This window comes from Mycteria americana, chromosome Z, assembly GCF_035582795.1.
Source record: "Mycteria americana isolate JAX WOST 10 ecotype Jacksonville Zoo and Gardens chromosome Z, USCA_MyAme_1.0, whole genome shotgun sequence".
In the NCBI taxonomy this organism is placed as follows: Eukaryota; Metazoa; Chordata; class Aves; order Ciconiiformes; family Ciconiidae; genus Mycteria; species Mycteria americana.
In genome coordinates, this window is record NC_134396.1 from 18,554,837 (window position 1) to 18,571,462 (window position 16,626).

At 40.8% G+C, this 16,626-nt stretch overlaps 2 protein-coding genes across 3 annotated transcripts in view; both read left to right on the plus strand.

Annotated features, from left to right (window-relative positions):
- The window catches only part of DMGDH (dimethylglycine dehydrogenase), a 47,562-nt gene extending 45,265 nt beyond the window's left edge, over nt 1-2,297 (plus strand). For both annotated transcript variants that reach the window (XM_075488440.1, XM_075488441.1), the window contains 2 exons: nt 1,260-1,394; nt 2,082-2,297. In XM_075488440.1, coding sequence (XP_075344555.1) covers nt 1,260-1,394; nt 2,082-2,297 — 351 coding nt within the window. The remainder of the gene's footprint in view (nt 1-1,259; nt 1,395-2,081) is intronic.
- Nucleotides 2,298-7,716: 5,419 nt separating this feature from the next.
- Nucleotides 7,717-16,626, plus strand: part of ARSB (arylsulfatase B) — a 73,894-nt gene continuing 64,984 nt past the window's right edge. Inside the window, exons 1-4 of the mRNA XM_075527250.1 lie at nt 7,717-7,999; nt 11,052-11,238; nt 13,634-13,824; nt 14,390-14,597. Coding sequence (XP_075383365.1) covers nt 7,739-7,999; nt 11,052-11,238; nt 13,634-13,824; nt 14,390-14,597 — 847 coding nt within the window. The 5' untranslated portion in view covers nt 7,717-7,738. The remainder of the gene's footprint in view (nt 8,000-11,051; nt 11,239-13,633; nt 13,825-14,389; nt 14,598-16,626) is intronic.

Here is a 16,626-nt window from a genome sequence, read left to right on the forward strand (position 1 = left end):
CTCAGCAAAGGCTGGAAAGCTAGAGGACCTTGTAACTGCTATTGTTTCTTGCCCATGGGGGCAGGCTGGTATGCATCTGGCAAACTAGTTGAATACAAATCTTTTGTTCTGCCTGATCTATACCTTTAAAGAGGAAATGAATAGGCAGAATTTGTAAGCCACTGTTCCTAATATTTACTGCACAGTTATTAGCAATAATTATATCCAGCCTGATTACTATTCTATCCTCTGTCCGAGCTGTCAGCATCTTTGAAAGAGGCTTTCTCTTGGTTCTTGAGGCATTCTGTCCAGGACCACAAAGTTTATAACAACTCTTCTTTCTGTGGCTTCTTTTTCCAATTTATTCTCTACCCAGCCAACTAAATAAGGAAGTTGTCTGAGTTACATTTAAGACTTAGGAGATAACAGTGTGAGACAAGTCAGGTTCACAGCTACTGGTAGGCAAAATGAGCTTGTATCTATGAACCTGGCTGTGGAATCAGGCTAGCTCAGTGGAATCAGCTCAACGTTATCACGTACAATAAATACTGTCTTATATACCCTTTAGGATTCAGAGACTTACTGATGGCTCCCCCTGTACTTGTCACACATGTATGCAGTCTGCTTCTAGAAATATGAGAATCTGCTTGTACCTTTTTAGGCAAGCTAAAAAAGGGAACTCCAAATGATAATATTATTCTTTAACTAACATGCTGCATTATCCCATAAAATGGTAGATAGGGGAAAAAACCATACATACCTTAAACAAGAATATGAGGCAAACTGCCAGCTCTATAGCTTGGCAGAGACCCTGAAGTGGAATAGTAACAACTTAGTATCATGGTTGCTGATGGCATCAAAAAGGATGTGTATCCACATAGGGAGGTCAGGGCTTTAGGATTTGGGTTTTGGTAGTCCGTGTTTTTTGTAGAAACTGAAATGAAACAGTCTTCTGGCTCACAACCTTAACTGAGCAGACAGTCTTGTAACACACGTCTCACTACATATGTATTTCTACTACACTTGGAGTTATGGATATTAAGGGACTGAGATCTAGAAAAACTAACATACTTAATAAAGTTACCAAGATATAACATACCAATATAAAAACACCAAGATACAAGGTATAATATCTGTCAAAGATTTGATTTAATCTATATTTCATACAGAACACTGAAGTGATAGGAAAACAAATGAAGACAAATTTAAACGCTCGTATCTCTAAACTTTTTGCAGAACGCGAATAACCGTATATCATCATTATCTTCTATTTTTTTCAGCCAGCAGACTTTACAGGAAAGCAAGCACTGAAGCAGATTAAAGAAAAGGGGCTCAAACGACAACTGGTATATCTCACCCTGGAAACAGATAATGTCGATCCAGAGGGAAATGAAAGTGTGTGGCATAATGGCAAAGTAAGGACTATAGATCATGTTACAAGAAACCAATGTTAATTCTCCCTGAACAGAATCTAACTTCATGTTTCACGTGTGAATGCATCATTTGTGTTTTACTGGCACAGAACAATTTGAAGCTATGATAGCCATTTTCTAATCTTCAAGCAGGAAGCAAAACCTAACTTACAAAGAAAATGTGAAATACCATCAAATTACAGAAACTAGAGTTGGAACAGACTAAAGTATTAACTCATCCATTCTGTTCTCCTGCAAGTTCATCATTGTCCTAACAACACTTTTGCTATTCACTTAAAAGAAAGAAAACAACAACAAAGTTTAGGCCTCCACACTTCAGCACAGATTACGTTTTGAAATGCTCACTAGCAGTTAAATTATTGCACATAACAAACATATGCACGTGTATAGTGTTTGTTCTGGTGAAAACTTAATTGAACAGAATACGAATAGACTGTTTTTCCAAGGAGGAGAAACTTCTCAGTTTAAGGTGATGTCACCCACAGTAGAGATTATGAACTGCATGACACACTTGAAACTTGCTTGATGTCTAAAGTGTATATACCAAAACTAGTATATGAGGTGTATAGTTGTTTGGTTTGTTTTTTGGTTTTTTGTTTGTTTTTTTTTTTTTTAAGAAAACTTCACTGCATCTTGAAAATAAAGATAAATGTTTGTGGTTTTTTTCAGGTTATTGGCAACACCACATCTGGAAGTTTCAGTTACAGTGCTCAGCAGAGTCTGGCTTTTGCATATGTTCCCATAGAACTCAGCAAAGTTGGACAGAAATTGGAAGTTGAACTTTTAGGAAAAAATTACCCAGCAACCGTTATACAAGAGCCACTGGTGCTGACTGAACCAACAAGAATGCGCCTTCAGAGAAAGGGTGAAAGTCCCAAAATATAAACACAGATGAGGATACAGCAAATTATGCAGTAGGAAATAGTGCCACTAATATGCATGAAATTAAGAGAAACAAACTACTCGGATTTGCTAATTACTAAATACAAGATCCTCGTTGCCGTACATCAGTAAGAAATGTGATGGTGTTACCCTCTTGCTTCCTTGTATGGGCTATTCACATTAGAGATCTGAGCACAGTTCATGAACCAGTATGCGTTGCCCCTTCTCAGTAGCACTTGTGAGCAGAAAGTGGCAGAGAATGAGTAGATCCTTGATTCAGCTTGCTCCCACGTTGGCTGGCAGATCTGAATTAATGCAGAGGAGAAGGTTGCTCTTGGCATTGGCCAATAGCAAATTCTTCCTCCTCCATGACACTCACAGTTCCTCCTTTGTCTGTCCTCAGGGTAAAGTAGCTTATCTTGGCTCCTTACAACATGACATCGCAAACTTATCATTAAAATAATATCACTAGTTCTGCACAGAAATGCTTCCTAAGGAATTGAAGTACGTCCCAGCAATCATTAAAAATAATAAAGGCAATATTAAAGGCAAACTGAACTGTTAACATTTTTTCCCAATGTGTCACCCTGGCAGAAATTCTCACAGAAGATCAAAATCTAGTTCTTCTTAATGAAACAGTTATAGGAAGCCCATTTGTCATTATTTTATATGAATCAGCTGGTAGATTACATGTAATATTCTACAACACACAGGATGTTATTGCTCAGTTTTGAACAGAACTTAAAGTACTGTATCATGGATTTACTGTTCTAAATATTAAGAGCTAGACTGACACCAGAGAACTTCTGTTCTTCCTTTTCCTGTTAATTATAGATTGAACAGCAGTAAGAGCCATATATTGTTACACAGAAATATTAGCAATGAAAAAAATATAATTAAATCCATGGCAGAGGAACTTTATTCAGTGTTAAATATTTGATAGCCCAAATAAGCAGGATTGGGATAATGTAAATGATGGGAACACACTAAATTATTAAAACACCCTTCTGAGTTCCATAATATGCTCAACAATTCTTCTGAATAAGAACAATGTCATAATTTCCAACTTAGGAAGAGTAACACTTCCCTTTAGGCTATAGATAAACCTTTTCACAGTACATATGAATATGAATAATGTCCAAAATGTACTTTCTCCAAAGGAATTAGTGCCTCTAAACCTTTAGCAAAGAACCAAATGTATAAATAGAATATACCAGGAGAAACACAATTTAAATAATGAACACTTACTCCTGCTAAAGTAAGCTGACATTGCATTGTGCTGGTCTGAATATCTTTTACAAAGCAGGTCAAAATGAAATATACAAGCTTTGGCAGGTTTGCATGTAGTACTATCTTGAGTGAAAAATCCGTTCAGAAATTATTCTCTGTTATGCGTTCATAAGTGATTTAGTTCTACTTTGCTGAACCAATCAGAGATGTTACTTTTTCTAAAGGTGACATTTTTTGTAATGAGACAATTAGCCACTATGTTTCCTTGAGAATTTAAGAAATCTGAAAAACAGCACAATGCAATATTATTTTATTTAAGAACATAATTTTGAATTTCAGTATTTCCCAAGAACATACAAATTCACTAGACACCACATCCTGGAGTGTACAGTAACAGTTATCCTGAGGCAGGCTCTCACGTATACTTTCCTAATAAGCTTTGCTATGCCAAAACTCTGTTTCAACCATACTTTCCACATCCCAATCTGGAAGTTAGAATCAGGTTTGTAACTCCTTTTCCAGCTTGGAAGAAAGAAGTGCTATTCATCAATATGTCAACCAGATCGGTCTGACTGTGCAGAAGGGGCAGGCTTTCTGCAGCCTGAGCAAAAGGTAATGAATCACAGATGTTATTCCTACAGTCAAGTAAACTCAGAAATCGTACCCTCCATGGGCTTGTACTGCATTGCCAGCTGTAATCTCCCAACCACTGATTTCTCCTTGTAGCTGATGCAGACAGCTACCTGTCCCATTTTACAATGTAGTATATAGAGGCCCAAACACTGATTTCCTTGTGGGCTTCTCATTGACAGCTGTTGTCACTCAAGTCTAATGAAGATCAGGCCTTGGCCAGTTAATTTTTATTTAGTTTCAAGATTTAGGGAAGCAGACAAAAACTGTAGCATGCTGCTTCTGGGACAAGGCAATGCAAAGTAAAGTTTCTTTCCTGCAGCCAACTTGTAAGACCAAAACAACTCCCTGTTCGTCACTGACCATAAATAAGACAAATGGAGTATCCGAGAGCTTCTTGCACTCTGTACCTCTTAAGAATGGCTGTGCTTTCTGTTTAACAATGCATTCAGGAGCAGAGATACCTGAAGTAGTTTTAAGCAAGCATGGCTGAGTATTGGAAGCACTGTAGCTATGATAGCTGTATGTCTGACAGGGCTTCCTAGTTGACGTAGCTTCCTTCTTACTGCTCTGATACCCGTCAGCTTACTGAGTATTTACGAGGACAGCTCAACATTGCAGCACTTTGTGCAGCATTGATAAACTAAACTGTAAGGGGATGAAGCTTTATGCCCACAGAGAGGCTCACACATTTAAGTCAATCTTTCATAGTTATAAAATGAAAATTATAAACCTGAAGAAATGAGGGGGCAGGGGAGTGTTCAGCAGTTTTGGTGGTTTCCTGTCACTGCTTCTTTTCATTACATGTTGTGATATGGTGTTGCATAAACTTGTGGTGTCAGGATACAGCAAGAGGAAGTGAATAGGAGCAAGAATGCTGAAGTAGTACACCCATGTTTTAAGAGGGCTTCTAACTAATCAAGCAGAAATACCGGGGTAGAAAGACTGGCAGGGACATCTTTTGAGTCTTCCGCAACCCCATTAGCTAACAGAGGAGACACCACGCTAATGAGGTGAAAAAATGACAGTTGGTCATCTAGGAAATTTTCTGTGGAGATCAGGACATGTCAAAAGGCAATTTTCTCAGACACATTTCTTGTCATTTTCCTTTATTCTTTTTCCATCTCCCGGGAGTTTTGATACACCAGAGTAGATATTACTACTACCATTTGAATTTGTGTTCCAAGTTCCCACGTGCTATGGCAAGACGTGCCATGTTCATACTTTGTGTGGAATGATAAATCAACACGGATACCATAATCTTGTGTGTCACTCTAATGACTTCATTAATCATTGACCTCAAAACAGCATCCAAATTACTCAACCCCAAATTCAGAAATGGTACACTGAAACATAGGGGACTGAACATAGACCATTTCCAGGATTTATTCTTTTGATTCAAGAGAATACTCTCTGATATAAACAGTATTTTCTGATTGGGATTCCAAATCCCTCAAGTAGTAATAAAAAACCCCCAAGCCCTAAGAAAGTATGACAGGCAGCAACATCCAGACTGTGACTGTGCAGTATCTGCTGTGTATGTTTTAGGTGGCACAACTTAATGTTTTAACTCTGGCAGCTCAGGCAACCGGGTTATCCGATTCTGGTGGAGCAGGATAACTAGCAAGTAACTCTTGACACTCCTCTACAAGGGCATATGAGTTCAGCTGCACTTGAACACTGTGATACCTTTGGAAACATTTCAGGTGAATAGCTATTATGAATTTTATTCCAAAATTTATATCCAACGTTTCCAATTTCACCAGCACTGTGTAGATTTTCAAAGTAATTTTTTTGAATGAACAAGAATGGTTTTCATGGGAATGGAAACATTTGAATGGAACTTTACCTATAATAAGGATGTGGAAGAAGTTAGTAAAATATACAATTCAGTAAGACAGCTGTGACTGGTGATGGGATCTGAACTAAAAACAAGATAAATCGGAACTTTCCAGCCTTTTGAACAGTGTGAATCACATCTCAACAAAGAAAATGCAACTCACAGTCACATACCAGCTTGCCAGCAATCCTGGCATTTATTTCAGGGAAAACTGACTCCTGTTGCTTGTTGTTCCAATACCAGCTGTGGACACACACATTCTTATTGCAGGAAAAAATGCGTCATCACTCATCATTGCTGTTGTTTTCAAACTAGCAGGAAATTCTTTGGGATTTATAAAAAAATATCTGGTAAATTCATAGACTTATCCACTAGACTTCATTCATAGGAGCAGGAACTGTCTTTCTACAGAGACTTGTCAATCAAAAAGAAAGACAGGAATCTGGCATACTCAATATTTCCCTTTCTTACTGAGAAATACGATTTTTAATGTGGATTGTTCTTTCACCTGTTACCAAATGGCTATATAAATTTGGAAATGCACGTGTGTACCATTCCAGCTAGATGTGAAACACATGGTTATTTCACCTTTGACTGGACACTGAAATTTATATGTATTCCAAGGATGAACAAAATCGATCAGAGTTGACAGCTATTTCTGTCCTTTCACAGTCTTAGATATTTCATCAAGATTATAACTAAGGTAGTGGTCATTTATGATATTGCTTTAGAAGATTACACAGTTTGAAGAAACAGCCCTGTTGACATAGCTGTTATTTCTGCTTCTGGGTTGCTTCACTTCCTTCCTACTCAATAACAGTCACAAGCACCATCTTACAGCCAGACCTAGATCAAGACTTCTCATCCGTATGAACAAAATGAAGAGAAAAAAGCACTGGGTTGCTCATGATTTTGCAGGAGGGGCGGGCAGGGGAGGGGATGGGGGCAGCGGCCGATAATGGCAGGAGAGAGGCCGTGCACCTCTCTGCTATGGGAATGATTGCCATCTTGCACAGCTCAGCTGCTTCTTCAGCGATGGTGGCACTTTGTCTTTCCCAGGCTGTAGCATAGGTTGGCAAGCAGCAAGGCCATGGCTGCTTTGCAGCTGCCCCGCTTTGCGTATGCACAGAATAAACTCTCCTAGCAGTATTAAATCTGGACGAGCTGCCATGGTGTCGCATATGAAGGCAGAAATAACAGCCCAGTTGCTTGTACCAGAATACACTGTGTCCTCTGCTCAAACTGTTGTACTGGCTTCCCTGGAAGCCAGCCGACTTGAAACACAAGCTTGCAAACAGCTCCCTAGTTCCCCTAGAAAAGGCTCCGTGGCGTAAAATGGATGTTTCATGTAGGAATTGAAGGAAGATGAACTCCAGCACCACCGAGTTCGCTACTCTGCGGACACCGGCAGCAACTTTACAACCCCCTTTTTTGACTCACTTCACAGACTAATCGGCCTAGCGCTACGCCGCTGTCACCCACGACAGGTACTCGGCAGCCTCGCCACCCCTACCGCTACGCAAGCTCGGGCCCAGCCACAGCACCGGAACGCGGGAGCGGCCGCCCCGGCCCCGGCCCCGGCCCCGGCCCCCGCCCCCGCCCAGCCGAGCCGCTGCCGGCGGACGGGCGCGCCCCAGGCCGCCGCCCCCGCAGCCCCGGCCCGCCCGGCGGGAGGAGCCGGCCGCCGCCGCCGCCGCGGCCCGTCCCCGGGGCGGTCCCCGCGGCCCAGTTCCTGGTGGCGGGGATGGCGCGGCGGGCGGGCGTCTCGCCGCCGCTCTGCCTGCTCCTCTGCCTGCTGCAGCTGGCGGCGGCGCGGCCGCCCGCCCCGCACCTGGTGCTGGTGCTGGCCGACGACCTGGGCTGGGGCGACGTGGGCTGGCACGGCTCGGCCATCCGCACGCCGCGGCTGGACGCGCTGGGGGCGGGCGGCGTGCGGCTGGAGCGGTACTACACCCAGCCGCTCTGCACCCCCTCCCGCAGCCAGCTCCTCAGCGGCCGCTACCAGGTAGGGCGCGGGTCGAGCGGGGCGCCCGGCGAGGCTCGGTCCCGGAGTTGTTGCCCCAGCGCGGCGATGCCCGCGGGAGAGCCTCTGGGGCTCCCTCCATCCTATCCCTCCGTCCCTCCCTCCATCCCTGCATCCCATCCCTCCGTCCTCCCGTCCCTCCATGCCATCCCCCCGTCCCTCCATGCCATCCCCCCGTCCCTCCATGCCATCCCCCCGTCCCTCCATGCCATCCCCCCGTCCCTGCATCCCATCCCTCCGTCCCCCCGTCCCTCCATCCCATCCCCCCGTCCCTCCATCCCATCCCTCCATCCCTCCGTCCCTCCCCGGCGGCCGGGACACCCTCCCGGCCCCTTCGCGCCGCCCTCCGCGGCGTGTCCGCAGGTATCAGGTGGAGCGCTTCTCTGCTGCTGCTTTTCAGCAGCACAGTGTGTACTTTGGCCTTCTTGTATCTCATGCAAAGATGCGCTTGGGAGAAGGCTGCTCTACAAAACCCAGTTGCGTTTCTATGCAGACAAACTTTTTTCACTTATTTTGGCTTGCTAGCTCAGCAATAAACTAAGCGTGAGTTTAGTGCAAGTTCTGCTTCAGAAAAGCTGAGGTGCTCTCTATGCTTCACTTACGTTAACAGGCATGGCAGCGTATCATGAAAATATTCCTGTCGTAGTCATCTTCTGTTACGTACTTCTGAACTGGACAGGCATGCAGTCAAGATGCAGCCAGCAGCAGATAAGCACTACGTGCTCAGTTTATGCAGTTTGTTTTCCAATGCAGTGCTTAAATGCATCCTAACCTGTACGTTCTCCTTCATACGGTAACATAGCTGTAGACGTTAATGCACCCCTTGATGGAATGCACACAGACTGATCCTTAGTCAGGGTGTCTAGCGGCTTCGTAGTCCTAGTCATGAGTTTTCCCATTTTCTTCAGTTGCACAGGTATAAGAATTGCACTTTATTATACTGCTATACTCTCCCCTCCCCCTTTTTATTGCAACTTTGGCCAAAACAAGGGGAAGTGGGAAGAAGAATACAGCACAGACAGAAAGGAGAAACTCACAAAGGGTTAAATGTATTTGAGAAACTTCCCCTCCCTCTCAAAAAGTCCTGCACATGCATGTTAACTGTAGAGTTTTGTCAAAGAAACTGTTCAGAATGAAAATAAATGTCATCCTGCATTAGTGGATGTTATCTCTTGTTGTCGAAGGAAGGTTGTTCTAGGTGATATGTACTTTTTCCAAGCAACATTTGTTCTCTTCCTAGAAACTCCAAGAGTCAGTAATAAAAATAGGAAGATATAAGTGACTATTTTTTACCAACTCTTTAAATTATTTTGTGTGAATAACTTAAAACACTTTTTCATTTTGACTATTTCTAGAATACATTTCATACTCTGAACATGCTTATCTAGAAATGGCTCAGGGTTAACTGGACAGTGCTGCATCTGATCTTTAAAGTGAAAATTGGAAATGGTTCTGGTTCAGTCCTGATTTAAGTTCACCATATGTATCTGACTTGATAATTTAATCATCTTTTTGTCGACCTTGTTACAAATTAGCAAAATAATATTAGAAAATGGAGGTTATTTTTCTGTAAAATTGAGGAGACATTGTGTGCAGGAAATAATTATGTAGCAAATATGTGGGATTTTGTTTTGTTTTACCCATTGGTATGATTAACAAATGCTCAGAGATTTGAAACAGGAACATAAATGTGGTCCTGTCTGGAGCTGGAATTTTGATAGACATCTTGCAGTCCATAAAGAAAGAAGAGCAGATGTATTGGTTTATGAAAACTATAGATTTTTTTTTTAAATTATTATTATTTTCCTCTCCTTTTTCTTGCTTTCTAGAGACAGTGGAAGAAATTACACTACTTTGCTAGCTTGTGTCTTTTACTATATTAATAATCTTTTTTGTAATTCTGCATTTAAAAAAAAAAAAGTTTTTTTCCAACTTCTGTTTCAAAGAAAATTAGTAACTAGTAGGCCCTTTGCGAGAGTCTACTTACTCACTTGCCTAAGATCAGGGCTTATTTGATTTGAAAGTGAGTTCAAAGTGTTGCTAAAGTGATGCTTTAAAAATTAATCATGCAGCTAGCTACACTGGAATGCTTAGTGGAGTTATAAAATCTGATGTCTTGTGCTCTAGGGAGTCTTGGAGATTTTGTACTTTTACAGAGGCAGATTACTAGAAATGTTTAGTAAATAAACAAGATATTTATACTTGTATGTGTATGTTTGCTGGCCTAAGTTTAAGGTAGTGTGTTATTTTTTTCTGGAGGAGATAGGGGAGTTGGCGAAAGTCAGCTTATAGTACTGGTTTATAGAAGAGGTTTCTTGCATCAAGCAAAGTGTAGCGCTCGGAGTATTGTTATCAGTCATGCTTTTGTAAAGAGGTACAAAGTTCACCACTTGTTAAGATTCGAAATTTACATGGAACTATTAGAGGTCAAATCTAGGCAGTATCTAAAACTTGTGTTATCCCCAGTATCCAAATGCTTTCTTTGTAAAAGTGCTCACACTCACTTTTAGTATGTAAATAAATATATAAACGTGTGCATATAACGTACATTTAGAAGAGTAATGCAAAAAGCGCTCTCTTAGCCTTTATCACCCTTTCCTCCAGTGGCTGTTCTCTGATACAGGCAAAAGCTGCCATGTGCCTTTTTGCCCATCCCCATACCATTTAAAATCTCTCACTCCATGTTGAGATGTTGTCCCTAGCCTTCAAAGAGACCATAATGGTAATTGTTACCTGTTAGATTTTTAGATGAAAGCACAAAAGGCTTTGCTTTTTTTTACTGCACTCAATTTATGCCTGGGAAGATCTTGTAAACCCCTGTGGTGCTATTTCCTTGTCTTCCTCCATATTCCCCCTGCCCTCCCCCTGGGGCTTCCTCATCTTCCTTGGTGCTACATTGGTGAAGACAGGAGGTTTCTAAAACTAATGCTAGCCTCTGGTGTAGCTTTGTTTCTTTTTGCACCTGCTTATAAACTGGGCTACGGGAATGCGTTGCTGTGTTGTAACTAATATCTCACATCCTTTTCTCTGCTAGATCCACACAGGTTTACAACACCAGATAATCTGGCCGTGCCAGCCCAGCTGTGTGCCACTGGATGAGAAACTCCTCCCAGAGCTACTTCAAGAGGCGGGATACGTTACTCACATGGTGGGGAAGTGGCATTTGGGGATGTACAGAAAAGAATGCCTTCCGACCCGCAGAGGATTTGATACTTACTTTGGTAATGGTTGGATTTAACATGGGCAATAAATGCGGTGTTAAAAATGATGAGAAACTGCCTGATTCTTCTAAGAGCAGCAGATTTACTACTAGCGTATAAGTAAATCGATACCTCGTCATGCATGTTTCCAAAGTATAACTGCCTAAAATAAGATAGTGCCTTAAATGCATGCCCAAGCCTTACAACTTATTGAAGAAAATATAATAATTACTGGGTGGCTCCAAAGACAGCATTTGTCTGATATGATCTGGATTGAGTTTGGTTTCATGATGGTTAGGAGATTTAAGGTGTAGTGATTAGTTTGTTTTTATAAGTGTCTTTAATCTGAACGTTTTGTGTTAGATCAGACATCACTTGCTCTGCAAATAATGCTGCAGTTCTAAAAGCTTGTATTTTTAAGAGAGAAATAGACATCATACCACACTGCGTTCGTGCTTTGTGAATAGAGTGGCATTGGTTTTCCGGAGCCTGTGGCAAGGAATATGGTGTGAGAGCCTCTGTAAAACATATCCAAAAGGTCTATTGCAGGAACTCACAAGTTATGAAGTCAAACCCTCAGATTAAAAAAATAATGCCAGAATTAGGTTGTCCAAGTGTCAGCGTGTTACAAAGCAACTTGTAGCTACAAGTTGTTTATTCTTCCTCTCGCAAAGGCTCGCGTCCCAATATTGATTGGACGTTTATTAGTTTTGCACAAGTGCCACAGATGTTATGTGAATCAGGCTGCCTGCAATACATCTCATTCTGCGTGGCACTGAATGCAAAGTTGTCCAGCTCCACTTCGTTGTTTTTAAGACACTTTCATTGAATGGAGAATTTCAAAACAGTTCAACATCTTCAAAATAACTTTGCAAGCTGTTGATAGTACTGCTGCCCACTTCTACAGCTGAGAAAGTAAGATACAGAGAAACTTAAGCTGAAGTCCACATTCCTCATGTCTAACTTTAGGTACTTAAATGAAGAGCCTGGCTGTGCTATGTGCCAATTATAGACAGTGGTGATCCAAACTTTAGGTGGGAACAACTGTTCCCTTAGATTGTTTGTCTCTTTTGACTCTTCAGGGACCTTGGGGTCATGGTTTCACAACTGAATTAAGCTAATATATATGGATTGTAATATAATGTCTCGTTGCTTAAACATATATGCCTCCTCCCATCCCTTAGCAGAAGTTCGGGGTCTTTTTGACAGCATAGGTGTAGATAGGCTGCACTCCTCGTGAAATCTCACCCTGGGACCGAGTAGGCTCTTATTGCAGGGGCCTTAATACAGGCTGGCTCTGGGTATGGTTGTTGGGTGCCCAGCATGACATTATTTTTCAGAGAATGTAGCAGTTTAATATCCTATAAAGTTAATGTAATTCCAGTAGGTGTTGATTGCAATTAAAGGGCATTTGATTCCTCGGCAAACTTGACACAGTGTCTCCCTCAATGGGCCCTCCAAATTGAAAAATCTCTCCTTATGCTTTGAAACAAAAGCAATTTTTTCCTCCTAAAAGTGTATTAGAAGTTTATATTGTATTTAAAACAGAACTTCATTCTTTCTGTACATACTTTTTTGCACAAGTAACTAGAAGCTGCTGAATAAAAATTCAAGTGAAGTTCCTCCATTTTGGGGTTTTGTCCCCAATTTTAGTTTGGTTTTGCAGAACTTAAGAATATATTTTTGCAGATTCTTCTGTTTTTACAAGGTATTGGGGAATAAATCTGAAATCTACTTTCCAAAGTAATAATTACTGAGATACAAAAAATTTTGAAAGTATTTGTTTCTGATCGATAAAAAGCAAAGGCACTCAATGCTTAACAGGATAGCCCTCGATAGGAGCAAATCTATACCTCTAGAATTTTTGCATAGTTTCTTTTGGGTATCTTTGAATAATAGTGTCTTTTTTTCACCAGTTGGTGTCAGCAGTGGATCAGAAGTTGCTTTACAGCTGACAAAAAATACTTCATACTTGGAAGTTTTTGAATAAATTTAAAAAAATCTGAACTTTCTAATAGAGGGAGAAGTTTTATGTGAAAATACAAATATACAAAATTGTCCCAGCTAAAAATCAGAGTAGTACATGGATAAGTCACTGACTTTGCTATCAGTGCATTAGTTTAATGCTAATGTTTCTGATATCAAGTTATGAATATAAAGTCATTGAACTGCTTTCAAAATGTTTCGTGTTTTGAAATTACCACTTGCATTAGCAGTAAAAAGTCTGTGAAGTATTAAATGTGGAGCTACTTAGACCTGTCAAGGGATGTCACTACAGATGGTCAAATGTTGGATGAGTGTTTCAGCTCATAACCACTAAAGTTTTGACATTTATTTTTTAATTCTTTTTCCCCTGATGTATCTGTTTATACAACATTATGTTGGCCCACTTATTTGACATCTTTTCCTGTTCTAGGCTATCTTCTGGGGAGCGAGGATTATTATTCTCATGACCGTTGCGTCCTCATCAAAGCAAAGAACGTAACACGCTGTGCCCTGGACTTTCGAGATGGAGAAGAAGTTGCAACTGGGTTTAAAAACATGTACTCTACTAATTTATTCACAGAAAGAGCTATAGATCTTATAGCCAATCATAAAACTGAGAAGGTAGAGTCAGCAGGTGTTACTTTGATAACTTTAGCCATAAAGAATGTTTAAAAAAAAAGTTAATGAAATATCCATGGAGAGACCTGCACTTGAGCTGTAATTTGGGGCTTATCGGCAGGGTGCGTAGAGCTAAATGTGAGAAGTAGTGCTGGTAAAACTTGCCTTGTCTGCTGTCAGAATCAGCTTTGGCTGCACAGCCCTGGCCTGCCACCCTTCTTCATTTCTTTTATAATAATACGAGTAATGAATTTATAGACATTATTTAGCGTGTAGTTTGCCCTTCTAAAAAGGGACTGGAAAGTTTAATGAGAGAAGTTTCATAGGAAGAAACTGTTAACAACTGTGTTATGAAGAAAAGATACACCTGATGTTTTTCCACAGCTTCACAAAAGTCCTTTATCGCAGTTTTATTAGTTTATGTTTAGGGATTAGAAGAGAGAAGTGTAGAAGAAATCAAAACACAGTGCCTGCAGCTGTTGATGAATCAGGGCTGCTTTTGCTGCAGTAACTTTTGCATTTAGTACTTTATGTTCAACTAATTTCCATTCTATCCCTTCCACCCCAGCCCCTCTTTCTCTACCTCGCTTTTCAGTCTGTCCATGAACCTCTCGAGGTCCCTGAAGAATACATGAAACAATATTCTTCCATTAAAGATGTAAAGAGGCGGCATTACGCAGCGATGGTGACTCTTATGGATGAAGCTGTAGGAAATCTTACTGATGCTCTGGAAAGATATGGTCTTTGGGACAACACAGTTCTTGTTTTCTCTACCGGTAAGTTCATTTAAATATTCTTTCAGTAATAACTTTGATACAGTGTCTAACAAGCTGCAGAGACATTGGGCCCTCCTGTCCTTCCTCCATATATTTTCTAACTACAGAAGAGTGATGAAAATGAAACAGGACTTTATACCAGAAGGAGCAGTTTCTCTCCTCCCTCTTACGACTTTCTCAAGCATGATGAAAACAACCCTGAATAAGTGTCTGTGCAAACGGGGGATACTCCTATCAGAGTAAAAACAGCATTGTGAAAACTGAGGACTGCGGTGAAAATGGAGGCATCTTCCTTGCCACTGCGGTTACTGACTATCTGTCAGAATTGAATCCTTACCGAGAGTGATCTACCAAATTCATTTGTCCTGAGCTATAGGCAGCTGTCTGATCAGTCTATGAATTGCCACGTGCACGAAGCACAAACAGCCAGACAGCAAGCAGTTTGAAGTCAAAACTCTTTCTTTCTGTTACTTTCACGTAACATGTAATTTTTGTCTTGCTGGAAATATTTCACTGGCACCTTACTCCCATGAAGCAAAGGTCTGTTATTAAAAAAGCTTAATAATGTGATGATACAGGCTAGGCTGCCAAATTACAGGCTAAGTTTTTGTATGCACTAGCACACGATCTGGTTTCTAGATTATGAGGGTAATGCGAATAATACATTACAAAGCAGTCTCCTTTGTTTCCAAATTAGGAATTAAACAGAACCTTTTTGAAATACAGCTGCTTGGCTGGGTTTCAGGAACATAGTTGTTCTTGTTTGTTTGGGAGTGGGAAGTAGCCTTTCAATGCTTACAGTTGCTCTTTTGCTCAGGCTTTACGTGTTAGGGCTGTCAAAATGGCAAATTAATTTTCTCTGAACACTAAAAACAACAACAACAACAACAAACCCCAAACCCCAAGGTTTGATGGAAACACAGTGATGTGTTTTGAGTTTAGCAGCTGCTTCCTATAGCACTTGGAATCTTGGAATTTCATTTTGAGTCCAAACCTGTTTGCCTTATGGTGTTAGATTTCTGTCCAGGTTTTGCCTCTAACAAGATTCGATAACTCTTCTATGCCTGTTTCTGTTTGTGATGTTTTCATATTTTGAACTGAAAGTAAGCAAAGCCATATGGCAAATGATACCAATATTTATTCCATATGGAAAAAAATCCAGTCTTTGCTGATGGAGTCCTGGTAGAGTTATTTCAGTAATGTTTGTTCAGTACATTGTGGAAAAAAACTAAAGACATCAGAGTTGGAATTACAGGGTATGACTGAATTAAAAAGACAAATTTATTTTTTGTTTATAAAACATTTTTTTCCAAACGATGACAGTATAGCCTGCTTTTAACAGTAGTTATCTTGCAATCAGTTACAGGTACATTTCAATAAGAGTCAAACAGTCAGGAAAATTCAGTGTCTGCCCTATCTAATGGGACTTACCTTGAGTTAATTGACGTTTTAAACTTCTGGGAGTGGAATTTAATATGATTGAAATGCAGGGAAATTGAGCCTAGATCAAGCAGGCCAGGGGACAGTGATTCGGGGTTTTTCAGTGCTCTCTCTTCACTTCAAACAACTATTCTTTACAGGCATAAAACATTGCATGCATTAAAGACCCAGTTTCCAAAAAACAAATGTTGAAACCATTAAGCATTAAAAAAAGAAGGCAAAAAAAAAGAAGCGTGAAATCTATTCAGCTTTTCTATATTACATTTATCGCTTTTGCAGATGGTGTGTTTTAAAATGAGCATTAGAATGTGGTTGAAAAGAAACACGAGAGGGTCTGCAATTGAGCATCTTGTGCAGAGAGTTGTGCTATATGAAATCTCTCTGCACAGCTTTCAAGTCCTTTGTAACTCGGAGTCTTAGTGTGCACTGGTAGCTATAATATGGGTATCTACTTACACTGTGATACTACCTTCAGCTCTTGAGGGCATGCCTGCTGGAGGAGGCTGTGCCCCCTCTCCCTGCCCCAAGTGCTCTCCTGGGACTGGGAGACCCTCCTCTTGCTTGGTACGGCAAGAGAGACACATTTTCC